The 21,339-nt window shown below is 40.4% G+C and overlaps 2 protein-coding genes across 3 annotated transcripts; one reads left to right on the forward strand and one right to left on the reverse strand.

Moving 5' to 3' along the window:
• The first annotated feature begins 101 nt into the window (after nt 1–101).
• On the forward strand, nt 102–16,139 carry tpd52l1 (tpd52 like 1). Its single transcript, XM_084952354.1, has 11 exons — nt 102–1,071; nt 2,893–2,991; nt 5,347–5,550; nt 7,677–7,697; nt 8,854–8,969; nt 9,079–9,227; nt 11,366–11,467; nt 13,476–13,490; nt 14,025–14,063; nt 14,523–14,583; nt 16,017–16,139. Exons 1-11 carry the CDS (start codon nt 1,053–1,055, stop codon nt 16,137–16,139), a joined length of 948 nt encoding a protein of 315 aa, XP_084808480.1. The 5' UTR covers nt 102–1,052.
• hddc2 (HD domain containing 2) lies at nt 13,356–20,740 on the reverse strand. Of its 2 annotated transcripts, XM_084952356.1 has the most exons (7): nt 20,622–20,740; nt 20,128–20,249; nt 19,769–19,871; nt 19,629–19,697; nt 19,414–19,552; nt 19,148–19,339; nt 13,356–17,804 (listed from the first exon to the last, which is right to left on the reverse strand). In XM_084952356.1, the coding sequence occupies exons 1-6, from the start codon at nt 20,697–20,699 to the stop codon at nt 19,182–19,184; spliced, it is 669 nt and encodes a 222-aa protein (XP_084808482.1). In that variant the 5' UTR covers nt 20,700–20,740; the 3' UTR covers nt 13,356–17,804; nt 19,148–19,181. The 2 variants fall into 2 exon arrangements, with proteins under 2 accessions (XP_084808482.1, XP_084808481.1); XM_084952355.1 differs by having other exon boundaries at nt 13,356–19,339.
• Between the last annotated feature and the right edge of the window lie 599 nt (nt 20,741–21,339).

Consider the following 21,339-nt stretch of genomic DNA (forward strand, 5'->3'; position numbering starts at 1 on the left):
TTTGCCTGATTCTTTTTTATATTAACGCATTAACACTCTGCTTCTTTGTTCGTAGATAAAGTGGAGGCCTTTCTCAATTATGCAGCTCTTTCTGAGGTCTGTTTGACAGGGTGTTTAAGTGGCTACAGTCTGTGTATTCATGTAAGCACGGCTGTGACTGCAGTTTTATGTCAGCAGGGGTCATAAGTGCACCAGAGGAGGCGAAGCCAACATAACCATGGGCAGTCTAAGGCCAAAACCTCATTATTTCCTATGAACAAGTAGACACTAAAACAGCGGTGTAATGAATGCTGAAAAGAAAACATGGCAGATTCATTAGTGGCTTAAAAACAAGTAATAACATTAAGTGGCTTATTTAGTGTTCAACTGAAGTGTGAGTAGTCGTGTCAGGAGTGGTACAAACACACCAGTAAGAGCAAAGCCAACCTTATTTACTTTACTTAAGTACTTTAAAAACAGAAACCACTGACCAAAGTGTTAAACACGGGAATAAAAATACATTAGAAAACAATACATGAATAAATATAATTAAATTACAGCACAAAATGAAAGCATCGATTAAAAAATGTACAATTAGACATGAGTGAAATAATAAGTGCACAGACAGTCCAGAGGTGTAGTACATGCACTACTTTATATGTACTAGTAGCTCACAACATCGAAGATGGTCACATTTAAATATTTACCTTATTTTTATCTCTTTATTTGTATTATTATGTTACTTTTTTTTTTTTTAATAATGAAAATATTTCTTCACCTCCAACAAACACGTTTATTTTCTGGATCTTTGTCGCTGTGGCATCTTCGTTGTGTCCACCGAGCGCAGCTTCCTGTGCACGGAGCAAATTAACTACATTAAAACTGCGCGCGCTCATTGGCTCGCACTGCAGGCTCCGCCCGGGAACTGGCCCAGCGCGTGACATCCAAGGAAACTTGACACACGGACTGACCCGAGGAGCGGTGCAGCTGCGCGTGCGGCCGATCCTTGTGTGACTCAGAGCACGGTTTTTTTTTTATTATTAGTTGTTGTGAAGCTCACCTGTGCGTCGCTCATGGAAACCAGGCAGCAAGGTGAGTGAGTGCCGTTTCTTACCTCTCAGACCGGGATAACTGAATCCGCAGCGTTACTTTTTGTTTCCAGTTGATCTGATAATGAGCTGAACTTGAGTGTTGCACGCGCCACTGTTATGACGTCGGTGTGGGAATGGAGAAGAGGAAAAAAAGTGTATAAAGCGGAGCATCTGCTGCTGCTTATGTCAGCTTCATCTGTTGCTGCATGGCGCCTTCAGTGTAAAGACTGTGGAGGGAGCGGCGTTTTTAAGAAGCAGTGCAACAGTTAAGAAGCTTCAGGCACACGCACGCACGCACACTGTAAGACGACATGGAAACTCCTGACCAAATCCTGGGCTGGCTACTGTTTACACCCTCTATGTGGTGACTTTCAGGCTATTTGTGGAAGTTCTGCAAAGCCAGAATGCTTTCTATTCACCTCAGGAATTGGCTTAGCCCCCCTCCATCCTTCCCCTGTCCACTACCTTTGCGCTTTGGTCTGCTGCAGGTGCTGCAGGAGATAAAATCACTGCTGCAGAAGTCCTTACAGAAGACGCATTGCTTTCGTTTTCTACAGCAGTGCAAAGAATCTGTGTTGTTTTTAGAGTACAGAGTGACTCCAAGCTATAGATAAATAACGTTGACTGACTGCTCAGACCAAATGAATTGTGAAAATGAAAGCTGGAGCTCGAGCAGTAGCTCCGCTTGTGTGGGATATAAAGGATTGCTTATTCAGGTAGGTAATTGCATTCCTTTGCAGTCTGGTTCTAAATAGGTACCTGTTACAGCTAACAGGAAACCGGAAAGGCTTAGAGAGGGAGAAAAAGGGGAAAAAAAGACTGATATGGGAATATGAACTTTATAATCAACTTATTTGTGATTATAAAGCAATACTTTTGGTTATACTTCATGGTTACCCATGTACAAGCAGCTGTAATGTCTGGAACAGGGATTTTTTTGTGTTAACTGCTGTATATGTTATGTGCAGTATCTACTGTTTGCCAGCTTTAATTAATTTTTTCAGCCGTATGACCATCCCCAAGCCTCTGATTTAGCATAGCCACATGACCGCTGGGCCGAATGGTAATCTTGTGACCAAAGGTTTTTCACCCCCACAAAAAAGCAGGGGGAGGGAGGAGACACACAGAATGGACAGTAAAGAAGGAGACAATTTTCTTCTGAGCACCCTATGACATAAATCAGTGTTAGTGCTAAAAGACCCTCACAGTCTGGTATGACCTGCTTTGAGTAGCTAAAATCACACGTTGCTGTGTAAGACCCACCTCTGAGGAAATTATTCTTCTTTATTACCATAAAACATGCTTTTTAGATTAAAATGTATGCTCAATGTTTTTCCACCCAAGTGCGTGATCTTTTTCTTTCCTGGAAAAACTGTTTTTGCCAGTCAGCTTTGCCTCATTGTCAAAATGTGGAACCAGAGGGACATATTGTAAGTGAAACTGGCCTTATCCTGGCCAACTTCCTCCTGTAGTGCTGGAGTGTGGTGTAATGAGATTTCATCTGCAAGAAGGGAGCTTGTATTGCCTAATAGCTTCAGATATTCTTTCTGGATTGTTTCAAAGTTATACAAGATCCCGTTGTGAACCCTCTGTGGCACTGATTTCTTCTTGGTCTGGGTCTCTAAATAATAAGAAGGAGCTACATCCTGTTTAAAGAGCTCGGAGAAGTTCATATCAGTGGCACAGAGGGTCAAAAGTTAGGTTTCCTGTTCCTGCACTGAGCTGGGCCTAACTACAACTGTCAGGGAGGAGAAGTCTCCATGTTTGCATGTATAACCGGATTTCTTGTGTCCCCTCACCCTGCTGCCTTGCTCCGCTGCAGAGATGTACTCTAGTGTTCTGAGTGGATCAGTGGTGGACTGGGGCAGCATGGGCCCCGGAGAGGAATGGGTTGATTCAGCCATACACGAGGGAGAGCAGGGTAAGACTCAACTCTCCCAGTAAAGCAAAAGAAACCCGTAAATCCACCCTGAATCACAAAAAGCATAAAACCACATCATGCAGTGGTGCTCTGAGCAATGCTGAAGCGTCGCTGATTGCGATGCCGGTACAGTAAAAGTGCAGAATGTTTAAAGGTGCCTATCTATAGGAATTACTGGAGCAGTTATTGCCCTTCTGTTATTCAGTGTTGATTTAATGAACAGTCAGATGAGTGAGTTTGGTCTGCGTGAATAAACCAACAAGTAAAAAGACAAAAAGACTGGAATTTTATTCCTTAAATTGAAGGGAAAGTCATTCCTTTCATTGAATTCGATATAACTTTACCCAAAGCAGCAGTGATCAGGCTGATTTGAGTGCATGATACCTGTTAAATCACAAGTAATCTATTTTTTCAAAGACCTGAAATATGAATGTATATGTGGGAATGCATTTAAACTAAGGCTGGGCGATATGGCCTAAAATCCATTTCGCGATATAATTTGAAGAACGTGCGGTAACGATATATACCGCGATATATTCTTTTCTTCTGTATAACGTATTTTCCACACTATAAGACACACTTAAAATCCTTTAATTTTCTCAAAAATCGAGTGTGCCTTATGTATGAATTCTGGTTGTGCTTACTGACCTTGAACCAATTTTGGTGTGCAGAAATCTGTTAAAAAATGTTTTATTGCAACTTTGGTAAGCCGCACTGCTTGATGGATTGTCAGAGCATTACGGCTGCCGTAGTGAGGAGCTTCACGGAGTAATCTGGGTCCAAAACTCAAAAAACTGTTTCAGGTCCCAAAGTCAAACGAACACTGAGAGTTAAAAACGGTCTAAATTCTTTCATCTTTAATAAAATCATCAGCGTTGCTGCTTTACCAGGTGTAACAATTAAGTTTAACATCCATGCATCCATGAAAACAGAATTTATTAAATTTAACGGAGTTAGAAGTTGACAGGAAGTTAGCTCGCTAGTTTACACCTAAACATGACATACCATGTTCTGACTGAGAGATTTTTGAAACTAATTAAAACGTACAGCTCTGCTACCACTTCCAACATAAATGAAGACAGGAAACTAAACAGCAGTGGCGTTTGCAGGGTTACTGAAGTTGGACTACCTGGTATATAATGTTGTGCTACGTGATTGCTAGCGACACAGCTATGTTAGCATAACATTAGCACAGTGAAGCTGGAGGATGAACGCCAACTTTTTTTTCCACTCGATAAAAGTTAACGTGAGGGATTCTGGTGGTCAGGGACAAATGCAATCGCATAGCAGGATGCTATACACGGGCCAAACTTCAGTCAGGAGAACAACTGAGATTATTCATCCACAATACGAGGTTAGTTATTGATATACTGCAACAACATGGGAACAGAACAGCTGCGAGAGAATTCAACATTAATGAATCAATGTTACGGAAGTGGAGGAAGCGCAGTTTTTGGCTTTCCCCATATTTCAAAAGTGCTTCATCTTTTTGCTATGACTGTCGCCTGGCATAATTTGCAGATGATAATAGTTGTAGCCGCTGCGATGCTTTCGACCAAAACAGGCGCAGCTTGATGACATCATCAACATGCGCTATCGCGATAGAGCGGTATAGTCAAAATCTATCGTTGGCCAAATTTATATCGTTTCTATCATACATCGTTTATATCGCCCTCCCCTAATTTAAACCACACGAAATGTTTCTGCAATAGAACAGAAAAATATATACTACGTGTAATATGACAATTTTTTTGCTCATAGCTACAGAAAATTATGGTCCACCTCAGCCCTGCAGTGCATTTTAACATCTTCGGTGGATTGTTTCGGTATTGCGGTACACAACGTTACCGTTTCATTTAACACTCTCAGCTCTCACCAATTGTGTTTTCTTCCACCACATGCAGCTGTCTCCTTTAAAAAGCCTGCACAGGTTTTATGAAACCTTGTAAATGCTAACATTGTGTCTGCTGGGTGAAGTTTCGACGTCTTTCATCAGTTTTGGAAGAAAATGCAATTCTGTTACAGTGCAAACCATTTGAGGGATATACTGTATACGTAAAAGCACTGGCAAAAAAACGTTGGCAGTTATATGAGATGTTGCTGACTGATAGGATGATTTCCTTAGTATGAAATTACTCACATTCCTGTGTTTCCCTTAAACCAGTAAGCACTCTTTTCTGTCTGCAGGAACTTCCTGTATGCTTACAGGCAGTTTTACAGCCTGTGAGCTTTCCCACTTTTGCCTTTTTTCCCCTTCCTTAAGCTAAAATATTAAATAAGAACTAATTGCTTGCAAAATTAAAAATTCTGTTTTCCTCAGGTACTGAACATGTTTTAAACTGTGACTTTACTCAGGTTTGAATCAGGGTAAGCTTTACCCCTCTGATGAGGAGTCCCTTAGGAAAAGCTCATATGGTTTGACCTCCGTCGTCCAAAATGGGGAAAACCTGACAGAATGGGGTAAAACTTCACCCTCAGGGGACAGCCGGTGGGGTCACACATCAGTGTCTGACACCTGGGCCACGTCCACCGCTTGGGATATGCAGCTGGACAGCACAGGTGACAAGGGATGTAGATATAGAGCCTGTAGATTAGATCAGTCGTTCACTTTGGCTGAACATTTAAACCTACAGCTACCCCTAGGGCTTCTGTTGGCACAAGCAACATGGTAAGCATCAGGCAATCTGATCTGTGACAAAGCTATTAAAAACTAAATTCAGTCTTTTATCTCAGTAACGATTGAATTATTTGTATCTGCCGATACATGATTTTTGTGGTGTCCTCAAATGAGAATGCACTCAGAGGTGGCAGTGACTGTTGTTTATCACTTGTGTCACGTTAACATAATATCATCTAGAATTTCACATAGGATGTATCCCTAGCGGTTATAATTAAAAAGGAAACACACAGACCCCACTGTATTCAATACAGTTTGCATTTAGTCTCAAATATAGACCACACTCAGCCTAACAGCAGCAACAAGGAAAATGCAATCAAACAATTAACCAATCAGATAAATTTAATAAATCCAAATTCCTGCAATTTTTTGGGGAATTTATTTTCTTTCTGTTACCAAGAGTCAACAATATGTTAAGTGTTCAATCAAAAGTTTTTTTTGTTGTAGAACATGTTTTTTAAAAAATGGTTGTATATTCTATGTATTTAAAGTATTATAAAAACAACATGAAATTAGCATTGTAACTTTTCACAAAGTTTAATCTTCTCGTTGTTAGATGTTGCCTGCACATTTCTAGTGGCCCACTGCTCCTGTTTAATTAAAAAGTGTCAGTCACACGGACCTAGAGACCAGTTTTTGACACCTGGCAACCTCTGGTTGCTAGGGAAACGTGTATTTCTGAACTGGTTGCTGTTGCCAGGTGAAGTCAGTCGCAGAGAACGTCCCACAGCTAAAATTTGCTTGTGATTGCTTTTGTCACTAGCAGGTTGTCACCGTCCACTGTAGTTTACATGGAAGACACAGACTTGCCTGCAAACACTTGCTAACAAACCACCGAGCTTCAGCAACATTTGAAAAAGTGTGACAGCAATTAGACACGGAGAAATCAAATGCTGAGTATTATCGCAAAACTTACTTTGAAGGCGACCAATCATCGCCTCTACTGCAGCAGCACCGTTTCTTTGCAACCAGTTTCTTGCTAGCGACTGCCAGCAACCACTTGCCAGCCAGTCAGAGAATACACATTTTTCCTTTGCAACCACTGCTTGTTAGAGGATCCCCAACTGGTCTCTAGACCTGTGTGAAGACCTGGGAAATTGAGATTGTCAGTACCTGATCTTATACTGAATCTTGTTTTCAATGTCTATCTGTTTGATTTTACCCAATGAACATTAACCTTTCTGCAGGTTATTCCCCTTTCACTCTTATCTATATTTCACTGTCAAATAAAGGCATAAGATGCCTTATAACTACTCTTAACCAGGGTTTTTCTTAGCTAAAGCAATATTTTGGTGGACCTCAAAGGTTTTGGACAGACAGACATAGCTTAGGTCTTTAAAAAAAAGTTAGCTAAAAGGAAATCAAGGTTAGCCACAAGGAAATCAAGGTTAGCCACAAAAATCATCAGCTAACAAGTAAAGAACAGCACTCAAATGTGGTCATTCATAGCTACCTTGCAGTGGTTTTTACCTTTATATTCAAAAGCACTTTGAGAAGAAAACATAATCTGAACCTTGCAGACGAACTTCAGCAGAGATGGTGTGTTGTGTTGTATAGTGTTTTGTTTCCCAAGCTTTACCAACTCTGGTAGAAAATATCTAAACCAGGGCTCTGCCTGGCTATTTAAGGCTGTGTAAACAGGGACACTGCTTTCTGAGTGCACTTAAGACAGACATGAAAAGCTTCTATTGAAACCGCAGGGGTTTAAAATCTCATTGTCCTCCTGCTGTGTAATGTTAGCAGAAAAAGCTCTTTACTATAGAAAGACCTGCAACGGACTGAACTGCTGCAAGCTGTGCTTGAGTTTCGTGCTGTACGCTGTTTTTGTGTGTGAGTTTGCTGCATGAGCTGCTGCTGTGTCCCCTTTAACCTTAGTTTTCAAAGAACTGAACTGCTGATATGTTAAAGTAGCCACTACAGTCAGTGGAGAGTGGCGACACAGTGCAGTACATTAGTCTTTACTAACCTCACTGTCCCCTCACCTGTCTTATAATGCGGCCACATCAAGAGAGGGGACACCTCACCGCAGGTACGTGAAAACGTTTTACTTCCATCCTGTCGAAATGGCGTCTGAGTCAGCATTTAAAAGGATAACTTTAAGTGCTCATTGACACACGGCTTGCGTGTATTTACCTTTCTTGCGTTGTGTGTACACTGCCCTCCTGCTGTTTCCTGGTACTGTGTGCTGCTGTTAAGCCCTTTACAAATATCATAAAAGCAAATGGTGCAACAGTTTGAGACGGATCATACTAAAATAGTCTAAACGAGTTCACCTTCAGCTCATGCTTTATTTTGGGTCTTTGCACTTCTCTGCAACTATTATTTCAATAGAATTAATAGGTAAATAAACATTGCTAATCAGAAAGCGTCATTTATTGTAGTTGTTTCATTCTGTTTGTGTATCTGAAGTATGTGTGTGTTCTGTCAGCGTCATGCTGTTCACAGGAAATCACTGTAAATATTTCTGTTGGAGGCAGAATCTGACAGAAAAATGTTTATCATATAAACCTGTCCTGTCTAATCATATTTCATTTCTTATAGCTCGTAAGTTGGGCAGACGGCTGCGATGCTGCTCTTGTAAACAAGCGGAGGTTTTACATAATGTCTTTAATCTCAATTCAACGCTTTTCCCCATGTGCATGTTTTTCATTTGCTACAAAACTAAAAATCAATCACTGCAACTTGAAATTTGCTCTCCTCCCCGAAGTCTCAACCCATCTTGTTTGAGTGTGCGTTAGTGTTTGTGTTTGCCTGTGGTGTTGGTCAGCAGAGTTTAAGCACGATAATCCACATCAGTTAAGCCAGATTAGGGCACTACAGGCTGCAGCCTCAGATTACATAACTGTCAGAGACACGATCAGAGATGGAGACAGACGCAGAAAATGTGGAAAAAGCAGAGTCAGAGAAAACGATAAAGCAGAAAAAGGCAGAATGAGGCATGGATGCCAGATTGTCTCTGACATGGCTCATTTAAAAATACACGATGGCAACAAAACAAGTAACAATACCAGGAAATAAATCGGCACCAAGTACAGATTTACTGGTAGTCAGAGACCAGATTTTAAACATAAGTATCACCTTGAAATGTTGAATTCACACCTTGTCATTAGGGTGTCGTCAGTTTTAAGGTCACACATGGACACACTAAAGTGCATTTATGGTGCCTCTGTGTGTGTTTCACACAGGTTTTCTAGACTCGGAGCCACTGAGAGAGGCTGATGAAGACTTTGTGTCAGAGGTCAACCTGAGCGCCTCCATGACGGAGGAAGAGAGGGAGGAGATTCAGCAAGAGTTAGCTAAAGTAAACACACACAAGAACACAAATATATCTTTAGCATTAGAATGATGACTTTTTTATCTCGGTCTATGAAGTCACTTTAGAAGCTCTGTGTCTTTCTGTGCGTGTCCAGCTGGAAGAGGAGATCGGCACACTGAGGCAGGTTTTGTCTTCCAAAGAGAAGCAGCATGCGGAGCTCAAACAGAAACTGGGCATCAGTCCTCTGAGCGAGCTCAAAACCAACTTCAGCAGAGGCTGGCACGACATGCAGAGCTCAGTAGCGTAAGTTACAGTGTGTGTGTGAGAGAGAGAGGCTACATCACACAGCTAAGAAACAAAGAAAGAATTTGTGTGCTTAATAAGGTGTGTGTTTCGAAGTGTACATGGCAGAATGGCTTTTATGTTAGCTGTAAACACTGATGCCCTTCAGAGGACACACTCAAAGTAATCACACAAAGAGCAGGTTTCTCTCTTCTTAACAGCCAGCATTGACTATCCAAAACGAGTGCCAGATATCAAAAAGCTAATTAAAAAAACATAATGTTCTGCTCCTGGCTGCACAGCATGTGTGTGATTTGTTATCTTTGTTGTGCTCACTGTAACAGACACCATAAACCTGATCAAAACACATCACCCAGTGCTGAAGGCTATGGTTGTCCTCAGTGCACAATTAGTAGTACATGTTCCCTTTAGCAGCTGGAAGTCATTGTACTGTACTATGATTTTCTTTTAAATGTCACTTCCCTACCTGTAACAGGAAACATTTATTGTTTGTGTACTTCTCTTTTTTTTTTAAAGAGAAGTTGTCGGTGTATTTCTGAAAAAAAAATTCCCTTAAAGAAATATTGATTTCAACTGTGTGCTTTAAAAAGTGTACAACTATCTACCAACCTAATAGTGAATGAAATGGTACAAAACGTGCAGCCCTGCAGGTTTAAGGTTTGATTTTACCGGGGCTTTGATGTTCATGCAGATCTGCAGGAGTTGATCTTATTTAAAGATTAATAGGAATAGTTTGGAGTTTGGGGAAATGTGCTGGTTTTCTGTTCTTTCCAAAAAATCTCAGAGGGTGACAAATTAAAAGGAAAACAGAAAGCCTCGACCTCAATAGTAAGAAGATCTGGTGGTTCTGTAATGCTCTGCATGCATGGCACTGCGATCGACTCAGGCTTGTAGGACAAGCAGGGATAGTTAACGGATGGAAAAACATGATGGTTTAGCAGTTAAGTGCAAAGTGATCAAATTTACCCAGTGATCCTACATTTCTATCTCAAAAGGAGTGTTGTTGTTTTTTTTCAAAGATAACATCCAGATGGTTGGATAAAATGAAAAGTAGTGAATCGTGCCCAGTCACCACATCTCATGTGAATCCAGTGCTTGTTACACTGCGTTCCTTATCACTGTGATCGGGAATGTTTTCTATAAGAATTATTTTTATCCCTTCACTAGACCTTCAGAGACATGCTAGGACACACTGAAGCTGTTCTGGCAGCATGTATTAACCCAACACCTTAGCAGGAACCCAAATACTATTGTGTTGGGTTTTCCTTTTAATTTTTCATTTATCTGTACAAGACCAGGTGATAATAGTTAGCTCCAAAGATACTTGGTAAGTCTCTTGATGGGAATACTAAGCTAAAGAGCCATCTTCTCATCTCCAAAATGTTGTTTTTGTAAGATCTTTTAGTGTCTCTGTCTCCAGAGAAACAATCAAATTTTCTGATCAGATGGTCAGCACTGAGCTTTTATCCAGACAACAAGAGACAAAGAAGAGCAAGAGGATAGTCTCTGAAGGCCAGCTTTCTTATCCAGTTACACTTTTCACCGAAGATCACCTTACACACAGACTCCATCCTCATCTATAATGAACCAGGGTGACCACAGCAATGTGTGGCGTTAGAGAAACTGGGCAACACAGACATATGAGAAGCTGTGATAGATGATCTGGATGCAAACAGGCCCAACATAAATTCATGTCAAATTTCTACAATACAAAAAAGCAAAGTAGGGCCTTAAAGTGATGTGTTCACCTTTTTACTTACCAAATCTGAAGCAGATCATTTATAATAGCTTTTTTTTTGTAGTTAAAAGGCTTGACTGTTAAAAGTGAAACCACATCTTTGTCAGTGATTATTAAAATGCTAACAAATAATTTCAAAATAAGCTAGATGGTTATTTTTATTACCAGTGATTGAAGTGATGCTTTGTAAAAATAATTGCACACATGAATTATCAGCTAAAAGAATCACCCAACATGAACTGTGACTTATTCCATTTGCTCCTGTAAAAACTCAGTAGTGCAAGTTTTAATTACAGCATGTTCATGCTTTTGTTTTCTCCGAACAAGCCTGTGTTGTGTATGCGTCTTTATCTTTCACTGCACGCACCTTTGTGTGTTTTGTTTTGGGGGTTTTTGGCAGCTACAAGAAGACATCAGAGACGCTTTCCACAGCGGGACAGAGAACCTCGGCAGCCTTCAGCACGCTCGGCAGCACCATCACCAGGAAGATTGGAGATATGAGGTACAGACTGATGGTCGCATGTTCACTGAATTTCCTGCTTCACACTTGCCAAACAGCTTTAACAGTGACAGTAGTTGTATGCAAACCGTGTGGGCACAGTCACCCAATGAATTTGGTTGTTCTGTGGACACATGGCGTTGCCTTCTGTGACACCCGATCTGCAAACGGTTTTAAACATAGATTAGATAAACTGTTTCAAATGTCTAAAGTCATCTTGCCTCTTCAGTGAAGCATGTTCGCCAAATAGTGTGATAAATGTCGTCCTTCTGCAGAGGAATATGTGCTAATGAATCGAAGCCCTTGTTTGTGAAGGTTTTCAGTCATTGTTTGTCTAAAAGTGGATTTTATCTTAATAAAAGCTGTGCTAGTAGTTCTGATGACAGGTCAAGAGCATCTTGTATTAAACCAGACTTCCTTTGTCTAAACACATGGATTGATCCCATTAATTGCTTTAGTCTTTGAACTTTTTCACCATTCAGACTTTAAATGTTGTTCATGTGTGCTTGTAGCTCACAAAAGATACCATTTAAACGTGCCCGTTGCAGGCACTTGATCATCTTAAAGCTCCATTATCGGCTCATCTGTGTAACGAACACAGGCATTCCTGTTTAACCCATCTACCCATCTCTGTGTCTCAGACAGCAGAGTTTTGACTCTTGGTCTAAACAGTTCAAGGCAGCATCAGATTATGTAAGAAGCACTAAGCTGCTTTCTGAGTCAAAGGGCTTGAGGCAGCAGCTGTCTCCCTTGGTCACTTTCTGTTGTTGTTGAGCTGACAGTCTGCATTGCTCTGTTTGAGAGACGGATACACACACACACGATGTTGGGGTGTTTTGCAGGAAAGCATGTGTCCCTGTGTTAAATGTGCACAGATGACTGCGTGACAGCGCAATGGTGATGCAGAAAGTATTTCCAGGATGTGCAGGTGAAAACAAAAAAAGCTTTTGAAGGTTAGGAACCAAAAGCTCAGTGAGGACATCACAATATGTCATCAGGCCCATGTTGCTAGTGCTTCATAATAATAATAGTTCATATTAATAATGTAATAGTGGTGAAATCAATCAGAAGTCTTTTCTGCAGACAGTTTGGCTTTCAGTGGAAGCACAATTACACTTAATTATTCTATACCAATACTATACTTATATATGTTTTATACTATTCTAATTATACAATTAAAGTTATACTATACTTTCAGTACTTCCCTGTGTAATTTAATGTATCCTTTTTTTGAGGATGTCAATTGCAGAAAAGCAACAACTTATTATCTTTGGTATATTCCAGCATGTTTGGTCTAGAGTTACTGTTCCCACGGAGGTATGTTCTCACACTTTACACAGGTTTGGTTTGTGTGGGCATGAACTTATTTGAATATTTTTGCTGTGGAAATCTATCTATCTATCTATCTATCTATCTCATAATTGTTATTTTATGATCAACAAAAAAATGTTGAAAGGTTTAACTTGCAACATTTAGAAATGAACTATAAATACTGGATGTGCCACAAAATGTTCATGCAAATATGAATAGGAGCTGCCTGTCTGGTATAACATGTGTTAATGCTGTGCAATTAACACTGACCAATGATGCCAAGAAAAGCAACCCACAAACTACAGAAAATCACGTTACAGGTAGATTAATAGAAAACAAACTGTCAATACAAGTCAGTCTGTAACACAGTTACAAAGATGATTTACACTGTTGTTTGTCTACTGAGTTCCACGGCTGGGTTTCCAGTCACTGTGACATTGTTTCCCTTGTTCTTCTTCTGTTTTCTTCTTCTAACACAGATTGTTTACACATGTTTTAAGAGTCGAGTTTCAAAGAGTTGGTTACTTGTGTTACCTAAAATAAGTGTAGTAGTGGCAGTTTGCCTTTTGTAGTTAAATAGTTTTGTATTGATGATATTAATGTTCGGTAAAGTGAATTTGACAGAGTGTGACTGTAATGCTGACATCGACTTGTCCAAGTATCCTAAAATGTTTTTCCGTCTTTTTTCATGCTTCCTAAGATCCAACTCCATAGGGTAAGGAGCCACACAGTAGATTTTATCAAAGTAAGGAGTCTGTTGCAGTGAGTAGAGATCAGCTGATAGCACTAACTGGACAGCACAGTATGGACTCAGTCAGCTTCTGGTCTGAGCCCAGAATCACATCATTAGTTTTGTTTTCAGGGAGAGAAACTGTCTTCCTGAGTCACATGAGTGGCTGCACTTCCCTGTGCAGAGAGTGCTAAAGCTAAGCTAATAAAAAAACAAATTTAGGACCACATTGGATTTTTCACTTTTAAATTAATAGCTTTATTTAATAAATCTATTGAAGAGAGATTAATGAAAATACATGAGAAACTCTGGAGTGGCTGCTGCTAATTCCTTGCTTGCATATCTTTTGACATGTAACTGCTTTCCTGTACGTAATCCTCTGTCACACTCTGCACATGCACAGCATCAGGACAGAACAACTAAGCACTGCTCTGACTCTTGGCTTTGTTTCTGGTTTGGTGAGTGCGTGTAACCTGTGTTAATCATTAACTCTTCTCTCACCACGCTCTCCGGGGGCAGTTACTCTATCAAACACTCTATGAGCATGCCTGCCATGAGGTAACCACTCTGTGCTTTTGTGCGTGTCTTTGTGTGTGTGTGAGTGAGAGAGAGAGATGTTTATATGTGAGATGATCATTTAAAATTTGAAGCTTTTGTGTATTAACACAAAAAAAATCCTGTGCGGTCTTTAAGAGTTAATGTGACGCTTGCACTGATTTGTATTTAGTTAAGGGCACTCTGACCCTGACACACCTGGAAAAATACCTGGTGTGTTTTTTTCCACATGCTCACTTCTTCGGGTCATTTTGTCTTTTTTGTGATGCAGTACCAAAAAACCCCCATTGTGTTATTTCAGAATATTTTCCAAATCAAACATGACCCCTTTTTGAATAAGGGAGCTGCCAAAAGTAGCTTCTTCTATTTCAGAAGAGGATTTCTCAAATAATTGTGTGCTCATGTGATAAGACAGCAAAATGTGGTTTATTTTTTAATAATCTTTCCCTCCCTTTTTCACAGAAATTCTCCCAGCTTCAGGTCTTTTGAAGAGAAAGTTGAGAATACAGTTTCCACTATCAAGGTAAACCATGTGTGTGTGAGAGAGAGATTTAGCATTATAAAGTGATAACATGTGAAAGCCTCAAACAGAGTGTGTTTGCCTTAAAAGTAGTCTCACTTAATCCGAGGCATTTAGGGGCACTTTTGAATGTTTTTCAAGATAAACTAAAAACTATTTCATGTGAACGCTGCACATAAAGAAGCTGGTCAGGTTGCAGCTTCTAAGTACTGATGCACAAAACAAAGTACTATAATTAGTGTGTAATTATGAGCCTACACTCTGACAGGGAACCCACTGATTACTGACATTTATAGTGATACCAAAACAAGTCCAAAGAGTCCAGAGGAGTGTACTAGGAAGCAACATTCATGGGTTAGTAAGCTGTGAATCTGACCCTGTTTTTACCCGACTAGATCACCAGAGAGGTTTATATTAAGAGTTTTGGTTTTCAAATTGACTGAAAGCACATTTTCACTCATTCATGTATGGATGCTTTAAATGTGATGTAAATGATCAGTTTGGTACATGATTTCTTGGCCTAAGACACAATTTTTGTATTTTTTCCGCTGTACACCATCACAGAGGATTTTAAATCAAACAATAAAGCTGTGATTGAAGTGCAGACTTTCAGCTTTAATTCAAGAGGCTTTACAAAACAGCTGCATTAACGGTTCATGAATTACAAACAGTGGCTGAAAAGTAACTGGAAAATTCACTGACAAGCGGTTCTGCAATCAGGTGACTCGTATTCCCTCGTTATTTAATGACAGACGAAGCAGACACAATAGCTGAAGTTACAAAGTGTTGAATTTGTATTTCATAGGTTTTCACTATAATTTTAGATATGAGGCCCTAAGACATGTCAGTACAAGTTAGAGAGGCTGAGCAGGTGTATTATGGTCAAGGTGTACATTAAAGAGATGTCTTCATGAATGGAAATAAAGAAGGTTTTAATATGGTGCAAACCACTGGTTACAGCTCAATCAAAAAGGCAAAGAAACTGGATGCTCTTTGATCTCAACCCAGCAGAGCAGCTTTTTAGTCATGAAACACAAAACTGAAGTCAGAGAGACCCACAAACAGCCTGCCAGAGCATCTCAAAGTTATGCAGGATGTGGTGATGTTCACAGATTATTTAAATTTATGTTAGTTTGTCCAGTTACTTTATGAGCCTCTGAAAATGTAAATTCTTAAACAGTTAATGGCATTTTGAATCAAAGTTGAATATCTGTACTTTAGTCACATGTTGATTATTTGATTTGAAATCTGCTCTGGTGGTTGGCAAAGTTGGAACAAAAGCTGGTGAAATGACTCCTGTTTCCATGTACACGCCCTACAAATGCCCGACAGCTTCAGTCTTTGTAAAAGTCTGCCACCTTGAGTCGACTCTGCAGCACCACAGAACAAGAACGACAGCTTCAGTGACACTTTTGTGCCTTTGTTTCTTGTCCCAGACAAAGGTTGGTGGCACTGGGAGTGGGGGCAGCTTTGAGGACGTCCTGTCATCCGCAGCGCACGCCAGCTCACAGGACACGCCCACCAACAACTTGATGGACAGCTCTGGGAGGCAGTGTTAAGGCTCCACCCGGACCACGAGCCAGGGCTTAAACGGGAACTCCGCTGCCGATGTGTCGCAGCACTTTAACTCAAAGCTCTGACTGAAACAGTGCACAACACCTTTTGATCCTTAGTGTCAAGGTGCTTTTGCAGAATACGGATTGTCTTAAAACCTAAATAATTACATTTACCCAAAATGACCCCTAAGGCTGCAGTCGTCTTCTTTTATTTTAAAAGATCAACTCTAAACCTCATATGATACGGGGACTAATGAGAGCAAGGAGCCTATAATGTTTTCCTTCTATTTATAGTGTTGAAGGGTTTTTAGTGGATTTGATGAATGCCATCTGTCCTCCAGAGGTTTCCTAACCACGTTACACCACAGATGTTGATGAGATGGGGTTGGGGAGGAGCAGATAGGCCTTAAATGACCTGAAACACGACATGAAACGAGTCTGAGCTGATTACACATCAACTTCAGGAGACAGACTGAACCTAAACCCCGCATATCGAGCTGGTACTTTCTTCTTCTTCTTATTGGCACATTTGTGCTCATGTAGTTCACTCGGCTGTCAGATCACAGCTGGGTTTCCCCAGACACAAAACAAAAGGCCGATTCCTCCGTGAGATGTGTAAATTTAAGACGAGTGGAAAAAGTGTCAGTAGATGTTCAACACCGCATCAGTATGAGAGTTTTAAAACAGCTACCTTTCTTTATTAGGACAGCAGAAAACTGCTGTTTCACATCTTTACTAGAAATATGTTTGTGATTTAAAAAATTAAGTAATTTTATTACTTAATGCTGTAAAAATGTGACTGTGATCAACCTGAACATCCTGGGTGACGTTTGTATAAAGGATTTTACACTACTACAGAAGATCTAGCTCCTCAGGTTTCACTGTGGCATCTAAAAACATTTTGTTGTCGGCATTTCACGATATATACTCAGTGTACTGATATACACATGGGGTTGGGGAGGCGCAGCCAGCAGTGAGCTGCAGCTGGGGTCTGTTTGAATATCTAAATGCAAACTGTGAGAGCAACTACAGGAAGCAGTGGTGTATATGTGAAAAAGCATCAGTGCGACATGATGTATCATCGGGAGCACAATTCTTGGCTGTAAATGTGACGCATTAATCCAGCGAATGCTGTTACGCACGTAGTGAAACTACATGAGCTCAGATTTTAACGAACATTTTAACGCTGAAAAATTGAATTCAGTGTCACTATAACTAAAATGTTGGTGCCGTAAACGATGAGAATGATCTTTGCAACTATTCAAATCTGCTCTGTGTGGCAAACTCATTACTTTGTCTTTGTATTATTTGCAGTAAATAATCGTTTGTGTTTTGTAGTTTTTACTTTCTCTTTCATGTGTTAAACTTTTGTTTTTGGTCCTCTCCCATAAGAAGATGCTTGGCCCTTGAAATACATTCAATAAAATCCATAAACAGAAACAGACTCACTAAAAATAACTCTTTCTGTTCTGTCTTTGGAAAATTGATTTCAATAAACCTTCTATGTAATAAATGTCTTTACAGCATAAACACAAAAAGACATAACTGTGACCATCATGTACAATAACACTGTATGTGAATGATCAATAACTGTTTTTATGACTTTAGTATGTATAATAAAGATTGTTTGAACCAAACCTGATGTCACTCTACAGTTTCAACAGCACTCTGGAAAAGCATGAGGAAAACAGAACAAACATTAATACCTGCAGAATACTAAAATAATAGTTTATCTGCAGCATTGTTTCTAAAACACACCTATCATTTATGGACTACAATGTAATGGTGCAGCGACACTGTTGCATTAAAGTATCTGAATTTCAGAAACAGGACCACGTCTCTAAACACGCCACTTCCTGTTCTTATCTATATATGATCACCCAATTCTGCAAGCTGTTTTCATGCCCCATCCTACCTGCCAATTTTCAATTCTTTCACTTCTGCCAGGATCTCCCAGGCCCGGGAGCCGCCGCCAGTCCCCTTCAAGGCCTTACCCAAACCACAGCTCAATTCATGTTTTGTTGTGCACAATTGTAACGAGACAACGTTTGGTGAGCAAACTGATATTAAATCGGCTCAAAAGAAAATCACTGGACACACTTAGCTCAACAAAGCTACCTTCTAATTCAGAGCAAGCCAAGAGCTCAGTCATGAATAAAAATAGGACCACAACCTCCTTCCATCTATAAAGAAATCAGTGTCTGGTATTGATTTTTTCATTTTCTTAAACCAGCTGCAGCTTGAGGTGATTAAATGCTTGCTCAAAGCTTGAAGGTGTTGCATACACGCAACTGCTTGATTGCACGATGATTGCACGATGATTGCACACGTCACCTTTTAGGAGGCAAGCTGTCTGCAAACAGTCGCATCCGCTAGTCAGTCTCAGAGACTGTGGAAGGTTTGCAGATAATTTCTGTCTAATTTAAAAATGCAGAACAACTGAGATCAGTCTGAAGGAATCTTTGACAATAACTGATATCAGACCTACTCCACCACCTTATTTGTTCAGCCAATCACAGATCTAATCACACCAGCACAGGTGAAAAGTTTAAAGCACCAAATTAGTTAAGATGAGAGCCCTCACCACAGTTATAAATGTGATGCCAAACTTGGGTTTTGAAGCCTCTAAGTTTACTTTCAGGAGCCAAGTGTGAGCGCATCTTTTTTAGATTTATACCTGATTCACATTCAAGTAATAAACACTAAAGATGTACATGTATATCAAATAACCGAAAAACACAAGCTGTCACAAACACAAGATCAAGAAATGGCGTTACTAAATAATATGTAAACGTAGCGGTTCCTTAAAAGTAATTTGCTACTTCAAATCTTCAGTCTTTGTTTTAACTTTGTCTTGCAGGTTTAAAATACGCAATAATGTGTGTAAACTGAAAACATATAAAACAATGACTAAAACAATGAACTGGTGTGATTTAGACAAAAAAAGAACAATATTACAGCTTGTGTGTCCCCGTACAGACTGTTTGTCTGAATCCAGCATCTCTGTCTACCTGAGAAGTCCTGTTCACTGTGTGCGTGTTACAGTCAGGAAGCGTGTGACGTTGTGTGGTCTTTTTCAGGCACCGACTCAGCAGCCTGCGATGGCTCAGACGTCTTTGTGCCATCTGTGTTGGTCATGTGACTTTCTCGCTCTTTGTTCATAGAGCTGACCAGCTGGAGAACGTCCGGGTGGTGGAAACGACCTAAAGACAGCCCAGCAAGATCAGAGCGAGTAGAAAAATGGGTAAATGCTACGATAGACGTGCTGGAGACGTACCGGCTGTGGAGTCAAAGAACTCCTGCAGTCTTCCTGGTGTTCCCTCCAGCTCCTCATACTCGTGCGCCTGCAGGATCATCTCCAGCTGGTCAAACTGTTTCACCAGCCGGGCCTCTGCGCTGCTCTGAGTTTCATATTCCTGCACAAGGACAAAGCATCCCGCTTATAAAGCACATGGCCAGGAAGCAACAAATGCCATGTTTGCAGAGACGTACTTCCCACAGTGCGTAGATTTCCTGTCTGAGAGCCTCCGGAAGAAGACTCGTTAGATGCTTCATCGCTTCCTGAAAGGCAAGGAGAAGTTACAACTACAGCCAAGTTTATTATTCGCCTCCTTTATGATGAAGTCGCTTGCCTCTTCTCTCCTGTGTTTCTCTGCTTTGCTGATGTTATCTGATGGCGCGATGTCTCCCACAATGCACTCTGCCATGTCGTGAACCAGAGCCAGCTTTATGCACCTGGAGACACAAGAGTTCACAACAACAGTCAAGGTCCTTTATACTGCAAGCTAAAAACCTTGCAATATGAAAGAGCAATTCCCTGTGATCTCCTATGAGCAAGTACATGGCGACAGCTGTTGCCATGTCGGAAAGGAAGAAGTCCCTTTTAACAGGAAGAGACCCAGAGCACATAAAAAGAGGCACATTCATATGTTTTTCAGCTTTCCTTTTAGATAATGGTGTAAAAACTGATTTTCAGGTGTATGGGACCCACCTGTCCCTGTCCACTGTGGGGTCAGTGATGGTCAGAGACATCATGGCCATGCGGTACATGTGGTCGGACACACTCTCCGGCTTCTTCACATTCCTGTACACCCAGCCGGTCCGCGGCACCCTCTGCGAGTGATATCAGCCATCAGTGACACACATGCAGATATCTGTCTCATAACTGGTTCATCAGGGGTTTTTTGGGGACACTCTGTGTGCAGATACTGACTTCACTGTGTTTGATAACTCGTCGTGAGTGCAAGTAGGAATATTTTTAAGTTTTTTGTTTGTTGTTTTTGCAGGTAAAGCGGGTAAGCAGACCTAAAAGATAATATATCTCTGGCTTCTGGTGATAGATTTTTCTGGCTTTCCGTAGTGGGGAAATACTGTACACTAAAGGTTTGGTGGCAAAAAACACACGAAGCTGCAGGAACATATCACATGTACACATCTACAATAACAACATAGAGGTGTCTTTGTTCTCCTTCTATAATAACTCACTTTCAATTGTCCGATAAGTTTCATAAACTGCAGCATTTTACTCATGCCGGCTGTTTTGTCCGCGGTGGCCGCCATCATGATCCGCCGACCCGGATACAGAAAGACTGAGTTTGCTGATGTAATAGCGCAAAGCAGCCGCTGGATGGCAGCATACACAACGTAAAGATACCGAGTCGAAGGACACACTTGTATCTGTTTATTCAGGAAGCACTGCCTCTCGTCCTGTCCTCAAAATACACATTCAGGTCTTTAAAATCCTGCAATTTGTGTTTTAGGAGTTTATGCAGATTTATGGATATTATATAATGTCATTTGCACATCTATGCAGAACATTTAAAAAAAGGAAATACATTGATGAACCTTCAAAGTGCTATCACTTAGTTTGTTTTTCTTTACCCTTTCCATCTTTTGTTTGTTTGTTTATTTACTGTTAAATAATGTGCTACTTATGCTGTAAGGGCTGATTTGTATCCCAAAATTGGTGGAAAAGTGATTCATTTCTTATGATATCTTTTAATTGTTTGTTTGTTTGTTTGTTTGTTTGCTTGCTTGCTTGCTTGATTGATGCTTTATTCAGAATGTATCCACATTTGTGCGCTTCTACACACAAGATACCTAATTTGTAGAGGTAAAAAAAAAAAAATTGTGACAGGTGAACATCAAATTATAAGATTTCCTGCATGGGCATGCTACTTTTACTTTTATCTAAGTTTCAACC

This window comes from Perissodus microlepis, chromosome 15 (genome assembly GCF_051167445.1).
Source record: "Perissodus microlepis isolate ML-2025 ecotype Zambia chromosome 15, ASM5116744v1, whole genome shotgun sequence".
NCBI classification, from domain to species: domain Eukaryota; kingdom Metazoa; phylum Chordata; class Actinopteri; order Cichliformes; family Cichlidae; genus Perissodus; species Perissodus microlepis.

What these genes read in the sequence shown, in the direction of transcription:
- tpd52l1 (XM_084952354.1), top strand. An exon ending in GAGGGGACACCTCACCGCAG is followed by an intron (nt 7,698 to 8,853) that starts GTACGTGAAAAC and finishes TGTTTCACACAG; the next exon opens with GTTTTCTAGACTCGGAGCCA. An exon ending in TTCAGCAAGAGTTAGCTAAA is followed by an intron (nt 8,970 to 9,078) that starts GTAAACACACAC and finishes GTGCGTGTCCAG; the next exon opens with CTGGAAGAGGAGATCGGCAC.
- hddc2 (XM_084952356.1), bottom strand. Translation starts at nt 20,699, where the DNA reads ATGATGGCGGCCACCGCGGACAAAACAGCCGGCATGAGTAAAATGCTG. An exon ending in CCCACAGTGGACAGGGACAG is followed by an intron (nt 19,872 to 20,127) that starts GTGGGTCCCATA and finishes TTGTGTCTCCAG; the next exon opens with GTGCATAAAGCTGGCTCTGG. An exon ending in GTTCTTTGACTCCACAGCCG is followed by an intron (nt 19,340 to 19,413) that starts GTACGTCTCCAG and finishes GGCTGTCTTTAG; the next exon opens with GTCGTTTCCACCACCCGGAC.